This window comes from Bos grunniens, chromosome 11, assembly GCF_055505025.1.
Source record: "Bos grunniens cultivar Pamir isolate PY7600 chromosome 11, Bosgru_T2T1.0, whole genome shotgun sequence".
Lineage (NCBI taxonomy): Eukaryota > Metazoa > Chordata > Mammalia > Artiodactyla > Bovidae > Bos > Bos grunniens.
The window spans coordinates 14,789,622-14,808,331 of record NC_141175.1 but is presented as its reverse complement, the minus strand read 5'-3'; the positions used below and the strand labels follow the sequence as shown (position 1 = coordinate 14,808,331).

Sequence of the window (18,710 nt, the reverse complement as noted above, 5' to 3'; positions counted from 1 at the left end):
TCACTATTCCCAGACCTGTCTTTTGGTCCCACCTGCTTACCTTTCAGATCCTGTCTCATTTAGAAAGCTCTTCTCTCCATATCTGCCTAGAAATACCATCCTGCAAGTGCCATTTAGCCAAGTTTCACATTATGCCCAAGAAGTGCTTTCAGTTCCCTTCACTGCCTCAGAGGATTAGACAGCTGGAAGCACTTCATTTTACAAATAAAATAACTGTCTGCAAACAGGAAAACTGACTAATCAAGGTAACCAAATGGCTGCTGCTGCTGCTAAGTCACTTCAGTCGTGTCCGACTCTGTGTGACCCCACAGACAGCAGCCCACCAGGCTCCCCCGTCCCTGGGATTCTCCAGGCAAGAACATTGGAGTAGGTTGCCAAACCAAATGGCTAGGCCTAGAATTTAAATACAACTTCAAATCCTCTCTTCTTTATTTTTATTTTTGGCCCTGCCTTCCAGCAGGTGGAATCTCAGTTCCTCATCCAAGGATGGAACCCATGACCCTTGTAGTTGAAGTACAGAGTTCTAACCACTGGAACCCCAGGAAGTCCCCTACTCTCTTTTCTTAAATCATATTTGCCCTCGTCCATAGCATTTAATCATATTTTGTCCTGTATTTTAGTTATTTATGCAATTATCTGCTTCTCAATTCAACTGTGTGAACTCTAATGGCAAATTTATTCCAGAAATAGAATACACCCAAGAAGCAGAACCTCAGATGACTGTTGAACCAAATTAGAGTGCCAATGAAAAAAACAGCAACTCAAAGTCTTAATCCAGCTTCACAGAGGGGTAAGAAACAAACGGAGTGCTGGCAGAACCTACTCCCCACCTTTTGGTAAATGTCACTTTATTAAAAAGTCCCCAAACACAGCTAAAACTCTTTTCATTCAAGGAAAATAATAGTTTCCATTCTCACAGGCATATAGGATGAAATGAAGTACCTAGGTAAAATACTCAATACTGGACCTGTGATATAATTTTTGGCATGCAATTTTACATCTTCCTCTTTCTCCTCCAATGTAGCCTGATTATCCAGTCCTGCTCTAACACTTCCTTGCCTTAAAATCTTCCACAGTTCCCCATCACCTCACCTATGGGATTCAAAGTCCAAATTGCTCAGTCTGCCCCTGTGAAAGTCGCAACCGAGCCCTACCTCAGCCTCAGGTACCTCTCCAGGCTCAGTCACTGTTGCTTTCCACCAAGAGTCACATCAAACAGCAAAACACAAAATTCTGCTAAGCCTTCTTGATCTTCTGAGCTTTTGCCTCTAATACGGTCATTTAAAAGTATGGCTTTAAAATTCACAACTGGGTTCATATTGTAGCTCTACAGTGTGAGGTGTGACCATGGGCAAATCACTTCCTTCAGGATTGTATCTATAACGTGGAGAGATCAATTATATCCTCACCTGGCTGGGAGGAGTCTATGAATTAATGTCTGTTGTTAGCATCCTGCCTGAGTCTAGTGTTTGCTATAATTAGTATTATCGGTCTTCACTTCTCACAGCTCTAACTACACTGTACTGTAACTGAACTGTTTCCCTATTAGATTATAAACTCCCTGATGTCAGGGTCTATCTCATTTTCCAGTGTATGTGCATATGGTAATTATTCAAATGACAGCTCTTGAGGAAATGAATGCTTTAAATGATCTTTTACCAAACACTTTCCCAGGCTGTTAGCTAATTCGCTCTCCAATACTATCTCCTTTTTCTCCGGCTTTCGAGCTCCATTCCAACGCACTCTGCAGCGACAAGGCTACTTTAAGGTGACTGTCTCTCTCCCTCGACTGTGAGCACCCGGGGCTGTACACTCACTTTGCAGAGACGTTTGAGTACTAAGTGACATGAAGTCAAAGGACCCTGGTTGGTGCTTAATAAGAAATACCACTATTATTCACGTAAAGGAGAAGCAGGTTGCTGCCGGGAAGCGGAGAGTTCTCGAGCTACTGAAAGATGGGTCTCCCCGAGCTGACGGGGGCACGTCCGAGGGTCAACCTGTGTACATGTTGAGGGCATTGGGTTGGGATGGGAGGTCCGGGGCCCAGGGTCCGCTGAGTGCAAGCCCGGCTGGGCCTAGGCCCGGGAAGCTGCAGCCCTGTGCCCCGCTTGCCTTCCTCCGGACGAGTCTCACCTCCTGCACTTTCAGATCCTCCAGAGAGGGCAGCTCCACTATCCCCGGCATGATGGCTGTAGCCGCGACCCCGAGGAGGTGCCAGCTGCCGCGTCTCCCCCGTCTCCTTGAACTCCCCTTCCGAACTCGGAGGCCACCTAGCGTCTGCGCAGGCGCGGCGGCGGCGGCACGCAGGCGCACTGCTTTGCCCAACCACAAGCCACTGAGCCTGCGCAAAGCCGGGAAGTTCCCAGTCCCTAGGGGCGGGGCTTCTTCTCGGCCACGCCCATCGCTCCTGGTTGTCATGGTGAGGCAGGATGCGCTGAGTCTCAGGTGTCCCAAAGACTGGAAGCTAGAGACAGGCGCCATGGAGTACACGGGGAGCCAATATATTGGGGAATTTGTAGATGGCAGGTAAGGGCTTCGTTTGATTCAGTACGTCCTTGAACATCCGTGACTGGAAAAAGACGACGGTCTTTTTGTCCCTGCAAAGGACTTTGTATCAGATGCGTTATCAAATTTTTTCCCTTTTAAACTTCAGGACAACTCTTTTAGGTCGGAATGTTTATTCCCATTTTACAGTTAAGGTAAATGAGATCCAGAGAAGTGAAGTAACTTGTTCAAGGACGTATATTCTAATTAACAGCAGAGCTGAGATACATCCATTCCATGTATATATGTGTGTCTGCTATCTGCCAGTATTAGGTACAGGGATAAGAATATTAAAACTGTCAAGATCCTTGCTCTCATGCAGCTTATTGTCTAGTTAGCATATTGCCAACAAACAGAGAAGATAATTTCAGATGGTGGCTTTGCTTGAATCTTCCCTCCTCACAGCAACCCTATGAGATAGATACCCCCACTATACAGACGGAAAAAGTGAGGCACAAAGTAGTTACATAACATGCCCAAAATCACCTAGTTGGCACTTGACAGAGCAGAGATGAAAACTAGGTCTGCCTCCAGAGCCCACAATCTTTCTATTATAGAGTCTTGATGCTGAGCCCCTGCAGAGGATGTGTCTAGTTGGAACAATCCTAGAAGGCTTCATGGAGGAGATAATATTTGAAATGGGCCCTGAAGGTTGAGTAGGATCTAGGTGGTTGGAGATGCAAGGTGAAGAATATTTTCAGGCAGAGGGAACAGCATGAGCAATAGCTCAGAGGGCTTATATATGAAGGAGAGAGCAAGCAGTTCAGTTTCACTGGAGTGTAGGATGTGCCTAGGGGAGAGTGGGAACCCAAGCTGGACAGGGTGGAGTCTGTGCTCTGGTGTAGAGAGATTTGAATACTCTGTACAATTCTGTGGGTGGGAGGAGACATGGATAGACCCTTGGTAGTGCTGGACATTAGGAAATCTAATTTATTTCATCTCTGTATCCCTCCTCCTAGTACACATGTCTGGTAGGCACTCAGTAAATGTTAGCCACATGAATGAATAAGAGAATGAATGATTGACTGAATAATATTTGAGATATGGTCATCATGCCCTTGTTAAGGATTAACATCTTTATTATAAAGGAGCTCTTTTTGTTCTTTTAAATTTACTTTGAGTTTAAAATGAAGGCTTATTACCTTTGGTGTCTTTTTTTTTTTTTTTGGCTATGCTGCATGGCTTGTGGGATCTTAGTTCCCCAACCAGAGATTGAACCTGGCCCTCAGCAGTGAGAGCGCAGAGTTCTAACCACTGGACTGCTAGGAAATTCTAAGACTTTTTGCCTTCAATGAAAAAAGAAAAATGAAAGGGGAGGGGGAAGGGAGGGGGAGGAGTAAAGGAAGGATAGAAAGAGGGAGGGAGTGAGGGAGAGTGGAGGTAGGGAGAGCAGATCAGAGCCCATTGCCGTTGTCCCAGTAAAAGGCAGCAGGACCCTGGGCCAAGGCAGAAGCAGTAGGGCTGCGAGAGAGAAAAAATGTAGAAGTTTGGGGATTTCATTGCCAGGACCTGGCAACTGATTGGCTCCTGGTCCCACTTAGAGACTGCTTTCAGTCCAGCCCAGAGCCCAGCTCCAGGCTTTGAGCCTGGAGATTGAGAACACTGAGGAGGATCTGCTTTGGGAGAGGAGAGGATGAGTTCTGTTTGGGGTGGGCTGGAGATGTCTGTAGGTGGTCTGAACAATAACATCTAAGTTACATTAAAAAAAAATAATAGGGGAGATGTCAAATTTCAGAGATGTGTTTATATGGAGACTGTGTTTAGAAATAACAGATATAATCTCAAGCCAAGAGGTAGAGGGATGAAGATGTTCTCTCTCCTTCTATGTCTTGCAGCAAAATAAAAGCAAATTAGTTTTTAAGATCTTCTGCTATAGTTTCATAGCCATTAATGCAGTAATTTTGCAGAAGTGTCTTTATCCCTATTTTACAGATGAGAAACCCAGGCTTAGAGAGGTAGAGGTCATACAAGACATAGAGAGGTGGGGCCAGGCCTGGACTCCAGGCCTGCCTGGCTCAGAAGCTGTGCTTAACCACAGTGCTGTCCTGTTTGGGGCCTGTGTATGGTGGCAAATTCTGTTACCCACTCAGTAAGTTCACTAGTTCTTCTGTTTCCTTCATTCTTTACTTAGTAGATGTTCCCCAGCACCTATTTAAGAAGGAACATGTTTCTAGGAGCTGAGAATACCAAAGTCTTCCTTTCAAGTAGCTTGATTACATAGGAGAGATGAAATGTACAATTATGATACAAGGCAGAAAGTGCTAGGCATCCAACAGAAGTACAAACAAAACCAAAAATAAGTTTAGAGTTAGAAGAGATGAATTCCAGCCAGTGGGGAAAAACAGAGAAGGCATGAATGAAGGACTGAAAGCATGTTTCTTAAGCTCTCACTGTATATCAGGCCCTTTACTAGGAAAACTGTTATTAGTATCTGGGTTCATCTTGGGCGTTAATCTCAGCCATCTCCCCTGTGAAGCAAGTGATCATCTGGTCCAGGCAGTAGGCTGCCCCTTGGTCCCATAGGGGCCTCTCTTCCCCTGCAGAGCACTGATCAAGCATTGTGCAGTTGTTTAGCTGAGTCCGTCACTAGACTGTGAGCCTTGTCAAGGACAAGGACTGCATCTACCTTGATCACTGTTGTGTCTGTAGTATTGCATCCAATAGAGTAGACTCAGCAAGGTGCCTGGCATTTAGCAGGTGTTCAATAAATATTTGTTGGAATAAAGGAAGGAAGGAAAGCAGAGGCTTAGGAAAGTCTCCAAGATGGTACATCTAGGATATGATGAAGTGAGACTAAATTCTTGTTTCCTCAGGTGCATACGTTTTCCCAGTTTCCTACTTGGGGTGCAGTGGGCAGGGGTGGGCTGGTTGTGGGGAATGGAGAAGACCCGGAATCAGCTCCCAGAAAGCCTGGTCCCTGTCTCTGCTTCACAGTGCTTGCTGTGTGGCTTTGAGCACATTGTTCCCCTCTCTGGGCCTCCAGAAGGGGACTTCCATGGGCAGCATGAACTCCGGGACGGCCCCTACTTGAGAGCGAGGGAGAACAAATAGACCAACTTTTGCATTCCCTTCAACACACAGCCCCTCTTACTTCTGAGTTCTAAGGGGAACCTTTTTGTTTCTGAACAGAATAGTGCAGGGACAGTTACATCGGGGGACCCTGAGGTGTTGGCTCTCCTGCACCCCTACCTCTGACCCTCCAGTTGCCATGAGGGTTCAGTGACTTCTTTTTGTCCTTACAGGATGGAGGGTGACGCCGAATACATCCTCCCAACTGAAACAAAATACATTGGGGAAATGAAGGACGGCATGTTTCATGGCCAAGGAACCTTGTACTTCCCCAATGGGAGCCGATTTGATGCGGTTTGGGAGAAAGGGTTGGTTGTAAAGGTAATCAGGTGGGGAGGGGAAAGCCTCAGAAGGGAAGAGCCCCCAACAGGCACCCTGCCCTCTCCTCTGCTGCCCTCCTCTCCTGCCTCTTGATCTCCAGGGCTCTGGAACCTTCTCCCTACCTATCCAGAAGGCCCCTGGAGAAGCCATAATGAGTCTGAATCCTCTTATGCCACCAACTGTGTGACCTTGGGCCCATGACCTACCCTTTCTGAGACTCCTGTTTCTTATCTGTACACTGAGTACAGTAGTTGCATTAGTATGATATTGCTGCTGTAACAAATTACTGTCAACCCAGTGCCTTCAAACGACAGAAACTTCTTATCTTTTAGTTCTGGACATCAGAAGTCTAAAACAGGTCAGCAGTGCTGCATTCCTTCTGGAGGCTATGTGGGAGGATCCACTTCCTTGACTTTTCCAGCTCATGGAAGCTGCATGCATTCCTTGGCTCATGGCCATGCATCCCTCTGATCTTCACTTCCGTCATCACATCTCCTCTCCCTCTGCTTTTGTCATCGTCTCGTCTTCTTTCCCTCTGGCCCTCTTGCTTCCCTCTTAAGAGAACCCGTATGATTACACTGGACCGTATAGATAATCCAGGATAATCTCCCCACTCCAGGATCCTTAACTTAATCCCACCTGCAGAGTCTCTTTTGCCATGTAAGGTTAACATTCATAGGCTCAACAATTAGATGTGGACATCTTCGGGGGATTGCAAGTCTGCCGGCCACAAGAGTACGAGGCGTCTCCTTAGGATGGTTATGAGAATAAATGAGGCAGTGTGTGTGAGTACTCTACTCAGTACCTGGCACACAGTAGGCACTCAGTAAGTCCTAACTCCACCATTACAATCAGATGACTTATCAGTCATCTAAGTCAAGAGTTCTTAGCCTGGGATTTGTGGGCCAGAGATAGAATTCAGGATGTCAGTGAAATCTCCTGATTTATATACAAAAGCTTCTGTGCATATGGAACTCAAATTTCCCGAGAGAAAGAATCTATAACTTTCATGGGTTTCATTATGGGTAGGTACAGGGGCTGGCTCATAACCTAAAAAAAGGTTAAGAAACACTCCTTGCTTTTCAGCTTGGAGAATCTAAGCCCCAGGAAAGGGATGTGACTTACCCAAGGTCACCCTGTGAATTAATAGTATTGGAATTTCCACCCATGTTTCCTGATGCCCAGGCCAATGCAATGTGTACATCCTGAGGCTTCCTTTAGCACTAAGGCAGCAAAAGACGAATGTACATGTTTGGACAAAGAGCTGTGACTGAGGGCCCTGACCTTTCTAGCCATGATAACAATAAAAGAATAACAGTAACATGTATTGAGTGTTTGTCATATGCCATCCCGAGGCTAAATGCTCTTCATGAACTGTCTCACTGAATCTCACTGAATCAGTTCTATTAAACATACAGCATGATTTTCCAACTGAATGCGGGAGGAAACCGAGGGCCACCAAGGGTAGGTCATCTGCCCAAGGTCACACAGTGAGCCAGACACACAACTCAGGACTTACAATCATGCCTCCCAGTCACCACAGCTGTAGCAGCTGTGATAGTGATCACTTCAATGAAAACACTACCCCTTCCATTGAGTTCCATCCTTCTTGGCAAGTGGGCTGTGGCTTCCTCAGACCCACGTGTGTGCACCTCATCTTCCAGGGCACGTACACCTTCTCAGACGGCCTGCAGTATGACACTGAGAACTGGCATTACTGTGACAGCTACGATCGGAGGTTTTACACCGAGATCTGCTACGGCTTGAAGCCTGCAGGTACCCAAGCATCCTCACTTCCCTTCACACTCAGATGGAAAGGGAGATGAAAGATGGATCTAAAGAAGTGAGTTGGGTCCCTTTGAAGTAACCCACCCAAAGGAGAGGAGAGAGGAGCAGGACCGCAGGATTCGACCAAGGTCTAGAACCAGAAAGACCAGTCCTCAAATCTCAGATCCCCTGTACCAGCCAGGGACCAAGGGCAGGGCACTCACCTCTCTGAGCCTCAGTTTCTCCCCCTGCAATATGGGACAATAGCTTCATTTACCTTACAAGTCTTAGAAATAAGATCACACGTGTAAAGTGTTTACAGCAGTGTCTTGCATGCACAGTAGGCGCGTGGTACACCTCAGCTGCCGTTATTCATCAGATCAGCTGCAACACACATGGGGCATCCCTGATGGACCGTGTGCTCTGTGTATCGAGGGCTGGGTGAGGCTTTCTGTCATCTCTGTCACAATGAATCTCCAGATGACCCTGCCATGTCAGCTTCCTAGTCCCATGTCACAGAGGAAGAAGCTGAGGCCATGGAGTTCAAGCATGTTTCGAGTGGCAGAGCTCTCATGGGAGCCCATGTCTTCCTCTCTGAGGTCCCTACATCACATTGCCTCCCTGGAAAAATCAAGTTCCATCACAGAGGGGGACAATGGGGCCTAGAGTCTGTATCCAGAGAGTGGCAGCTTCAGGGGCTCCTCTGTGTTTCTGAGACTCGTGTGAGGTCAGCTGAACCTCAAGAGGCAAGATTTAGGCACAGCCCAGACAAATAATATGGGGAAGTGACCTGTAAACTGTAAAAAAAAAAAAAAAAAAAAATCCTGACTTAGAGGTAGTATGGTGGCATTGACAGAGCAGAGAGCTGGAAGGTCGGGGTTGGAGTCCCCGCATTCCCCTCAATAGCTGGATGAGCCTAGGGAGCTCAACTCCCCAAGGACAGAAAGCACTTGGGGTTGGGGTCCAGATGCCCTGAGCGCAGACCCTGGCTTTGTGACCAGGTGAGCCGCCTCCTCTCGCTTGGCTTCCCTGACACCTCACCCTCCCACTTTCTTCCTATCCCATCTCCTTGCCAGCTCCCCCCCCACCCCAATTATTAATTCTGGGGTTTACCACGGCTCTCTGGCTTAGGCCCTCTTCTGTTTTTATTCTGTATCTTCTCTCTACAAGTTGATTCACATCTAAGCCTTCATTTGTTGTTGTTGTTCAGTCGCTCAGTCGTGTCTGACTCTTCGTGACCCCATGGACCATAGCACGCCAGGCCTCCCTGTCCCTCACTGTCTCCCTGAGTTTGCTCAGACTCGTGTCCACTGAGTTGGTGATGCCATCCAGCCATCCCATCCTCTGTTGTCCTCTTCTCCTTTTGCCTTCATTTAGTTGAAATCAAAATCCATGAGCCTCAGATTCCTGCATCCCGTTTCCCCAACACCTCCACAGGGTCATCTCTCAACTTGTCTGCACTGAGTTCATTACCCTGCCCACCAGCCCACTGACCCCCAGGGCTGCTGCCCTAGAGACCATCACTCCCACCCTACCCCAACCCCCACATAAGCCTCATCCTGACTCCTCCTTCCTCCGTAAGTGTGCAGTCCATTACCTGGTCCTGTGGATTCTGCCTCTAAATATATCCATTCATTTGTTTATTAAACAGATATTTACTGAGCATCTCCATGGGCCAAGCTGAGCTTCTTCAGCCTCTTTTGTTGTTATTGTTCAGTTGCTAAGTCGTGTCTGACTCTTTGCAACCCCATGGACTGCAAAGAGTTACATCAGGCTTCCCTGTCCACCACCAACTCCCAGAGTTTGCTCAAACTCATGTCCATTGAGCTGGTGATGCCACCCAAGCATCTCATCCTCTGTCGCCCCCTTCTCCTGCCCTCAATCTTTCCCAGCATCAGGGTCTTTTCCAGTGAGTCGGCTGTTCACATCAGGTGGTCATCCTATCCCTTCTGCACTATTCCAGATCCTCACCCTCTCCCCTTCTTTATCTGAACTCTTGAGATCCACACTGGACCCCCTCTGGGCCATTCTCCCCTCTGTGCTCACCTCCATCTCTGAAAACTGTGGATCTGACTGCCACCAGCCCCCCACCCCCACACAGCCCCTAGTGCCTCCTCACTACCGTGAAGGTGAGGCTCCACGCTAGTAAAACGACCAGTGTTCTCCAGCTCCCGTGAGGTCCCCAGCCTCACCCCTTGCTCGCTGCCCTTCCCGGATGTTCTCTCTGCTCCCTCACCATGCTTGCTCTCTGTTCCTCAAAGAGACCATGCTCTTTCCTGCCAGTCCCCCTCCTGCCTGGAATGCTCTAACCCTCTCACTTCACCTGGATAATTCCTTCCCATCCTTCAGGTCTGAGCTTAATGCCCCTTTCTTGGGGCTCTTCCTTGAATTCCCAGACCAGGTAAGGTGTCCCCATGACAAATCACTTAGCAGCCATGATCCCCTCCCCGAGCTCTGTCACAAGGGTCTGTCTTCCTGGGCTGTCTGTGAGCTCTTGGAGGGCAAAGGTTCTGTGTCCCCAGTGTCCGAGCACATTGTCTGGCGCATAGTAGGTGTTCAATGAAGAGTTATTATCAGACAGGAGTAATAGTACTGACATCGCAGTGGGAGGTGATGGGGTGCACTTCGGGTACGTACAGCAATGACCTTCACAGACGTTTCCTGAGCACACGCCCTGTGGCAGCCACCGGCTGGATCCTGGGGGAACGAGAGCTATGAGGACACAGTCTGTGCTTTCAGAGAGCTGCCAGTCTGATGCCACTGAAGAACCTTGGAAATGATTCCTCGTGGGGTAGTGATGACTTGGTCACAGGCTCTTCACCCCAGCTGAAACCTGTAGGCCAAGAGCTCCTGGCCTTGGGCCCTCAGCACTCACACAGCACAGGTTTTGCTAAACCAGGCCTCTGTCTCGAGGCGGTGCACAGATTTCCTGCAGCCTCACCTTCTCCTTCAGGGACCCACTGAAGTACCCACTCCCTTCCCAAGTCACTCTGCACACCCCTCTGAAGACCCCCCTTCTAAGCCTCGGGGGCAGGCTTTGTTGGAGGCGGGGAGGGTTAAGGCTACCCTTCCCTTCTCTGGGCATCTGTGAGATGGCCTTTGGCAGGAGGCTTCAGGGAGAGAATGGCTGTGAAGTGCTCAGCGTGGAATGTAACCCTCAACCCATAGTGTCCCGGCTCATCATGGTTAACCAACCTCAGAGCACAGCTCTGGGCGGGACCCTGAGCCGTGAGCATGGTGCTGTGCTCAAAGCATCCCCCTCAGTCCAGAGGACAAGGAATTACAGAGACCACAAATAAGAGGAAACCAGGAAGTTCCTTCTTCCAACCTTATCCCCTTTTCTCAGGCTTCAGCTTCTAAGAGAGATGACACACAGGAGTCATGACCTTAAAGGTTCACTGACTCTTCTTTTCCTCCTGGTAGTTCCAGTGTCCCCAGTCCTGGGAGACAGTGCCCCAGGTCCTCTCATCCCCTGATGTTAGCAGCTTAATTTATAGGGCTAGAGTTTTATATATAGTAGTGTGTATATATAGTAATATATACACACACACACACACACACGTATATATCAATCACAGTCTCCTAATTCATCCCACTCCCTGATATCCTTTCAAGGTATCTCTCAACTCACCAATATGGACCCACCTAGAAAGATCCCTCCAGGCTGTTATGACTGCGGAGACGGCTTCTATAACCCGAACACGAGGATAGTCAAGGACTATAATTATCGCTTTCTGAGAAATGCAGGTATGTTTATTCCAAACCCTGCAGCATATGTTTTCTCCTCTCTCATCACACATAGGTTTGTGCACATGCGTGCACACACATTCATGCATTTAGTGGGAAAGAAGCTTCTGCCGATGAAAGACAAAACTTGATCGTGTGAGTGTTTCACTCTTTGGAATTCTCGTGGCTGACAAGTCTATACCTAGTCATAGAGTGGGGCAGAGGATGTTAGAGGTCTAACTGTGACAGATCATAAGTGTAGCACTGAAAGGATTCAAGTACCCATCTTTACATGTTTCCCTGCAGCTAATGAGTGCCTGCTGTATGCCAGACACTCTGTTAGTCTGGGCACCAAAGCAGGGCAAAACTAGTCACAAACCCCTTCCTCATGGAGCTTCTTGATGTTGTTCAGTTGCCCAGGCATGTCCAACTCTTTGGCAAATAGCAGACAAGCACTGTAAACAGTTAATTGCATCATGGAATAAGCACAATGAATGGGAAAAAGTGGCCCTAGATGAAGGTAAGGGTAGAAGAGAAGGGGGTGGGGTGCCAGAGAGATGGAAGTGATGCTGTGGGAGCACAAAGAAGTGGTACCTAATCCAGAACCAGACATCCTGAGAAGGATTCAAGAAGGAAACAGCCAACTTGAGATCCAAAAAATGATGGGGAGTTGACCCCAAGGTGTGGGAAGAGGGTTTCCAGCCAGAGGAACAGCACAGGTAAAGGCCTGGAAAGTGAGTGATGCCATGTGGTCCAAGAAGCCTGCTCTTCAAGCAGGGGAGTACCTTGGAGGATCCAGAACCTCAGTTTGGTGAGTGAACACAAGCTGATCAAACTGAGAAGGACTGATTTACAGTGACCAAACTTGCAAGAGAGCAGTGTACAAATAAGAATGAGAATATTTTCCTTTAACACCATGATTCCTAACCTTTCTCTTTTCTAGAGTCACAGTTCCACTAGGAATAACAAAATCTATGAACCCTCCCCCTCAAAAAATGCCCACATATGCACACACACAAATATTCATGTGTACACACACACCATTTTGCACATGGTTTTAGGGGTTGATGGTTCCTCTAAATACCCTGGTCAAGAAACTCTACTGTGTACTGTGAAAGAAACTGCCAGGTAGACCAGAAGGCCTGGGTTGGCTGATGAGGGTCTCTACTTCTTGCAGGGAAATTTATTCAGTAATTCAATGAAATGGTTGGATGGCATCACCAACTCAATGGACATGAGTTTAAGAAAACTCTGGGAGATAGTGAAGGATAGGGAAGCCTGGAGTGCTGCAGTCCACGGAGTCGCAAAGAATCAGACATGGCTTAGCAACTGAACAACAACAATTCAATGATGATCGGAAATTTGCTTTGCAGCGCTGAAATAAGTACAAAGGGAATTGTCAGCTGATGTTGTAGCTGAATCCTGGAGCTGAGATACCCTCACCCACTGGGTGCCCTTGGGGAACATGGCAAATGCCTGCACTACAAGTCCCTGGGACTTTTCTCTATTGACTTCCATCTTCCACGAACAGAGTGCATTATGTGCATGCATGCACGCATGCTCAGTCTTGTCCAACTCTTTGCGACCCCATGGACTGTGGCTCACCAGTCTCCTCTGTTCATGGGATTTTCTAGCAAGAATACCAGAGTGGGTTGCCTTTTCCTCCTCCAGGGGATGAGTGTACTGTGTAGAATGCTAATTCTTCTGGATGTTACTAGGCTCCCCTGAAGTTTCTTGATCAAATAAAATAAGGAGATACTGAGTTAAGTAGAACTCAACAATTGTACTTACTGAAGGGCTTCTCGGGGCCTGTAATATGCTGGTACACTTTGTAGTTGTCCTTCCAGACCCTTATTTCAATTGTAATGAAATACTCTCACTTATGTAATGAATTGCTTACCGTATGTCTCTCCAGCTAGAGGCTAAGATCCCTGAGAGCAGGAACTCTGTCTTCTTGTCTCCACTTGTACGAGTCAGAGTCCAGTCAGAAAACAAAGAATTTAACATCAAAAAATTGATTAAATAAGTACTGGAGAACTAAAAAAGCAAAAGGAAGACATTGGGGTATGAGAAAGTAGTTGCAAGCAGTTACCACCTCAACAGTGGGGGGCAGGGGAAGAGATTGGGTTATTAGAATAGGTTGCTGGACGCTATAATTCAGACCTCTGAGGAGCGGGCACTGCCCAGCGGGGTCTCTGGAAAGAAAGTGATGATGCCGATTCTAGAAGTGTGGGGAGAGCTGGAAATCTGACATGAAAGGCCATTGCTGAGACACTGACCGGAACGGGCAAGCAAAACAGGAAAGAGCATGTTCCCTCCCCCTCTGGCTGCCTCACCGCATCTGACTGGGGACCAGCTGGCAAAGGAGAAATGACCTCCATGTGGTCCCAGTCCCGGCATCGCCAAGCAGGGTGTGGAAAGGTAGGTTTGGAGCTGAGAGCCAGTAGCTTCATAACTGGCACCATCCACTGCTTTTTGTTGCTCAGCATCCCGACACATTGTACTCTGCTGCAAAGATAACACATTTGTGGTTTTTTGTGTGAGAAGTTCCAACCACCCTTCCTATTCATACAAAGAGACTCCCACCTTCTCCTCCAAAAGAGGAAACCTGGAACCCAGTGGACATTGTGTCTGTCTTTGATTGATATTATCCTTTGACAGTCCTGCCTAATCTACAGCGTACACATCACTGCCAAGACTCTTTCTATAAAATATTAAGGAAAAAGGAGGAAAGAAAGAAATTAGTTAATAAAAGCACATACATAGATGAATAAGTGATATAGATAGACATAAACACATAAGCAAGGAAAAAAAGCTGTACCGTTGATACAGTCCTCTTTCCATAACTGGTCATGCATGCATAGTAAGTTCGATTCAGTCGTGTCAGATTCTTTGTGACCCTATGGCCTGTAGCCTGTCAGGCTCCTCTGTCCATAACATTCTCCAGGCAAGAATACTGGAGTAGGTTGCCATGCCCGCCTTCAGGGGATCTTCCCAACCCAGGTACCAAACCCGCATCTCATATGTCTCAGGCTTTGGCAGGTGGCTGGGTTCTTTACTACTAGTGTCACCTGGGAAGCTCAACTGGTCATGAGGCTGCAGTTAATATTTACAAATTCCTTCTGCCATTATAAATTCCACATTCCATTTGCTTTCCGCCGGCATTTCAGTCAGTCTAGTGTTCTAACTGGTGAAAGTGAAAGTGAAGTCGCTCAGTCGTGTCTGACTCTTTGCGACCCCATGGACTGTAGCCTACCAGGCTCCTCCGTCCATGGGATTCTCCAGGCAAGAGTACTGGAGTGGGGTGCCATTTCCTTCTCCAGGGGATCTTCCCGACCCAGGGATCAAACCCGGGTCTCCAGCATTCCAGGCAGACACTTTAACCTCTGAGCCCGTTGCTGCTGCTGCTGCTGCTAAGTCGTTTCAGTCGTGTCTGAGTCTGTGTGACCCCAGAGAAGGCAGCCCACCAGGCTCCCCCGTCCCTGGGATTCTCCAGGCAAGAACACTGGAGTGGGTTGCCATTTCCTTCTCCAATGCATGAGAGTGAAAAGTGAAAGTGAAGTCGCTCAGTCGTGTCCGACTCTTCATGACCCCATGGACTGCAGCCTACCAGGCTCCTCCATCCATGGGATTTTCCAGGCAAGAGTACTGGAGTGGGGTGCCGTTGCACTCTCCCTGAGCCCGTAGGGCAACCCAAATCTTCATTCTTGAGGGTTCTGAATCCCTACTGGTCCTGCCTTTTTTGCTTGTTTAATTGGTTGGTTTAGTTTTCATTCATTTTTACTATTGGCAGTGGAAGAACTAAGAATTGCCCTAGAGAGCCCCCTTGGGTTCCATACAGCATCCCCTTTCCCCAGCTGTGTAGCAGCACCCAGCTCCCCCCGCTCCAGCAATTGAGACCTATCACTCCAGCCAGAAATGTATTCCCCTTCTTTGCCTGTTGTTTCCGTGGCATAAGGAGCAAAGCGGCCAGGTGACTGTTCCCACTTCCAATTCAGTTGAATCATCGTTGTATCACTTGGTGAGGCCACTTCTTCTTGAGAACGGAAACTTTGGGATCAATAAAATTGAAAGTTACAGGAAAAAGGAAGCAAAAAAATCTGCTTAAAACCTGGCATACTGCTACAGCCCCAGCACCATGCACAGACCCAGGCACATAGTAGGTGTTCTTTAACTGTGTGTGAAACAGGTAAATCAAGGAATGAATGTGTACTGTCAACCTCTACCAGGGAGATATATGTATACCATTTCCCAAAATTGTTCGACTAATTGTAAAATTAGCTGGGAGATGGGGCAGCAGAAATTCTCTAGAAATTCTCTAGAACCAGAGCTCTGGGGCATTGTGTGTTAGCATAATCTTTCTTCGGTTGTGGTACAATACAACCGGTACACAGACTAGTGGAGGAGACAGACCCAGAAACATCTAATCACAGTAGAATGTGATGTGTGCCCTGCAGGAGGGGATGATGGCTGGGGGTGGGAGGGAGGAGTTGATCACCTGGCCCGGATGGAGGGTGTCAGTCAGGGAAAAGGGTCCCAGAAGTGAGGGCTCCTAAAGAATGAGTGGGGGTGTCATAAATAGGACTGTTGGGGAAGGGCATTCCAGGCAGAGGGAACAGCATGGGCAAAGACGCAGAGGCATGAAAATGTGTGATGTGACTGGGAAACAGAAATTGTGGTTCCCGGAGTCCTTTATCCTGGTGTACAGTCCGCCTGCCAATGTAGGAGGCTCGGGTTCGATCCCTGGGTTGGGAAGATTCCCCTGCAGAAGGAAATGGCAATGCACTCCACTATTCTTGCCTGGAAAAATCCCATGGACAGAGGAGCCTGGTAGGCTACAGCCTATGGGGTCACAAGAGTCAGGCATGACTTAGAGACTAAATCACCACCACCCATGGGAAACCTAAAGAAGAGCAGACAGGTGCAGCAGGGTTGGGAAGAGTGTTAAAGACAGAGAGAAGAGCATGTTGGAAGGGTTAGAGATGGGGAGACCGATGCACATCGAGGAGGCTGCAGGTCCTTCAGGAGCATGAGACACCAGTGCATCAGGCAAAGACGAGCAGTAGAGGAGACCCAAGAGGGCAGGAGGAAAGATCACGGGGGGCTTTTGGGGAGCAGGGAAGTTTAGGGTCAAGCGAAGCAGTCACTGATGTATCCATTAGAAAGAGTTTTCTGGTTACATACAGAAAAGGGGCCAAAGGAGAGGAGATGGGAGATCCTTCCAGCAAGATGGTAGAGAGGGGCATCTCCAGGGCCATGTCTCCAGGGTGGTGGGGTGGAGATTTGGCTTCTGGGTTCTGGCCCCAGCTCCTTGGGTCACCTGCTGGCTGACTCTGGGCCAGTACCTTCCCTCTCTGAGCCCCTTTCTCTTTATCTGTAAAATGAGATGGTTGGGCTGGATAATTTCTAGGGTCCTTCCAACCTTAATAGTCTATGATGGAGGAGAAAGGTAGCCAAGGGGTATTTTGGTCCTGATATTATAGGATGGATCAAGTTTGGAGTATCCTGGAAACCACTAAGAGGGAGTCTCTGTTGGTGGCGAACTGGTCATTACCCTGAACTCACCTCACCCTGCTGGGGACTGTGGTGACCTTCTGCCCATCTTCTGCTTCCGCCCCGGGCCCTTCCTCCCTTGAGTCCAATCTGCCCCTTAAACGGTGCTTCCTGTTGGCATCCTGGAGGCACGGGACTGCTGGCCACGTGGGCCTGTGATGGATGACTGAGGCCATCCCAGAGTAAACACAGCGGCCTGAGCCACTGCTATTCTGAGGCACATGCCACCTGGGTGAGTCAGAACCCACGGACACTGTTTCCCAGGCGGTCACAGGCTGGGGGACCAGCAGAAGGGTCGTCTTCCGCCCTCCTTCAGGCAGTTCTGAACTGCCTTACTCCTCCCCCATCTTGGGCTGACTTCCCCACCACTACCACGCAGGCAGAGAGGAAACCCTGGATGGCTAAGCTGCCAACTGCTAGGCTGTGAGCACCCTTGACAGATCCAGGTTTGCTAGCCTTGGGTTTCTCAGTGTGCCTTCTTCTTTTTTTTTTTTTTAATTTTTGACCATGCCCCATGGCATGTGGGACCCTAGTTCCCTGACCAGGGATTGAACCTACACCCCCTGCATTGGAAAGTGGAATCTTTAAGCACTGGACTACCAGGGAAGTCCCATGAGTGTGTCTTCCTTAACTGGAAAGGACAGTCCCAACTGCTGGATTGAGGTTAGAGTTTAAATCCCACCTCCCACTCATCCAAAAGTCTTTGAGCATTGCAGCGCACCAGGCTTTGGGGAGCACAGCAGGCAAGAATTCTCTCCAATTGTGGCTCTCAAACCTTTGGACCCTGGCTGGCTTCCAGAGTGATTTGCATCATGACCCAGACACACACAAACTCACACTCACATGTATTCTTTGTATGTGAGATGTGCGATATTTTCTGTTCAGTTTTTTAAAAAATGCTGGTTGCTATGCACTAAATTCATTTCACAACCTCCTTAAGGGTCAGGACCATTGTTCCAGGCAGCCTTCCCTGACCAACCCCTCCCTCCACCCTGTCTGGGTAAGATGTCCCTCCTCGGTCCCCTACAAGCCTCACAGCACTCAGCCCACAACAGCAGAAGTATCTCTGTTTGCCCAGCTCCCCCACTAGACAGGGAGCTTCTTGAGGGTGAGGACCATGTGTCGTGTCTGATTCAGCACCATGTCCCCTGTGTCTCACACAGATCCCACTTCTGCTGCTGCTGCTGCTAAGTTGCTTCAGTCGTGTCCGACTCTGTGGAACCCCATAGACAGCAGCCCACCAGGCTCCCCCTTCCCTGGGATTCTCCCGGCAAGAACACTGGAGTGGGTTGCCAGTTGGAGGTGATTCAGTGTTTGTGAAAGAAAAGCAGACAGCGGGCAGAGGACCTGCCTACAAGCCGCTTAGATTCTTCAAAAGATTATTCGCAAATTCAATCCCTGGCACGTATAGACAACATTATTTTGAATAATAAAAACAAGTCATTACAGGGTTTTCCCTGGTGGTCTAGTGGCTAAGGCTTCTCGCTCCCAATGCAGGGGGCCCAGGTACGATCCCTGGTCAGGGAACTAGATCCCACATGCCCCAACTAAGATCTGGAGTAGCCAAATACATACACAAATATTTAAAAAAGCAGGCCATTATATTTTTATGCACTGCCAAGTTTGAAAAGCTTAAAAGCTTAAGCATTAGAGATCTCAAATCAGTGGCTCTCAGGCCTGAGTTTTTGTTTGGCTGGCCCCATGCTTGAAATGGCAATGGCAGCCCACTC

The 18,710-nt window shown here is 48.3% G+C and overlaps 1 protein-coding gene across 2 annotated transcripts in view; it reads left to right on the top strand.

Moving 5' to 3' along the window:
- The first annotated feature begins 422 nt into the window (after nt 1–422).
- Nucleotides 423–18,710, top strand: part of MORN5 (MORN repeat containing 5) — a 36,814-nt gene continuing 18,526 nt past the window's right edge. Inside the window, exons 1-4 of one of the 2 annotated variants that reach the window (XM_086325415.1) lie at nt 423–2,526; nt 5,787–5,934; nt 7,599–7,710; nt 11,317–11,448. In XM_086325415.1, coding sequence (XP_086181541.1) covers nt 1,847–2,526; nt 5,787–5,934; nt 7,599–7,710; nt 11,317–11,448 — 1,072 coding nt within the window. In that variant the 5' untranslated portion in view covers nt 423–1,846. Of the gene's footprint in view, nt 2,527–5,786; nt 5,935–7,598; nt 7,711–11,316; nt 11,449–18,710 lie in introns of those variants that run through there. The other variant, XM_086325416.1, reaches the window with a different exon arrangement.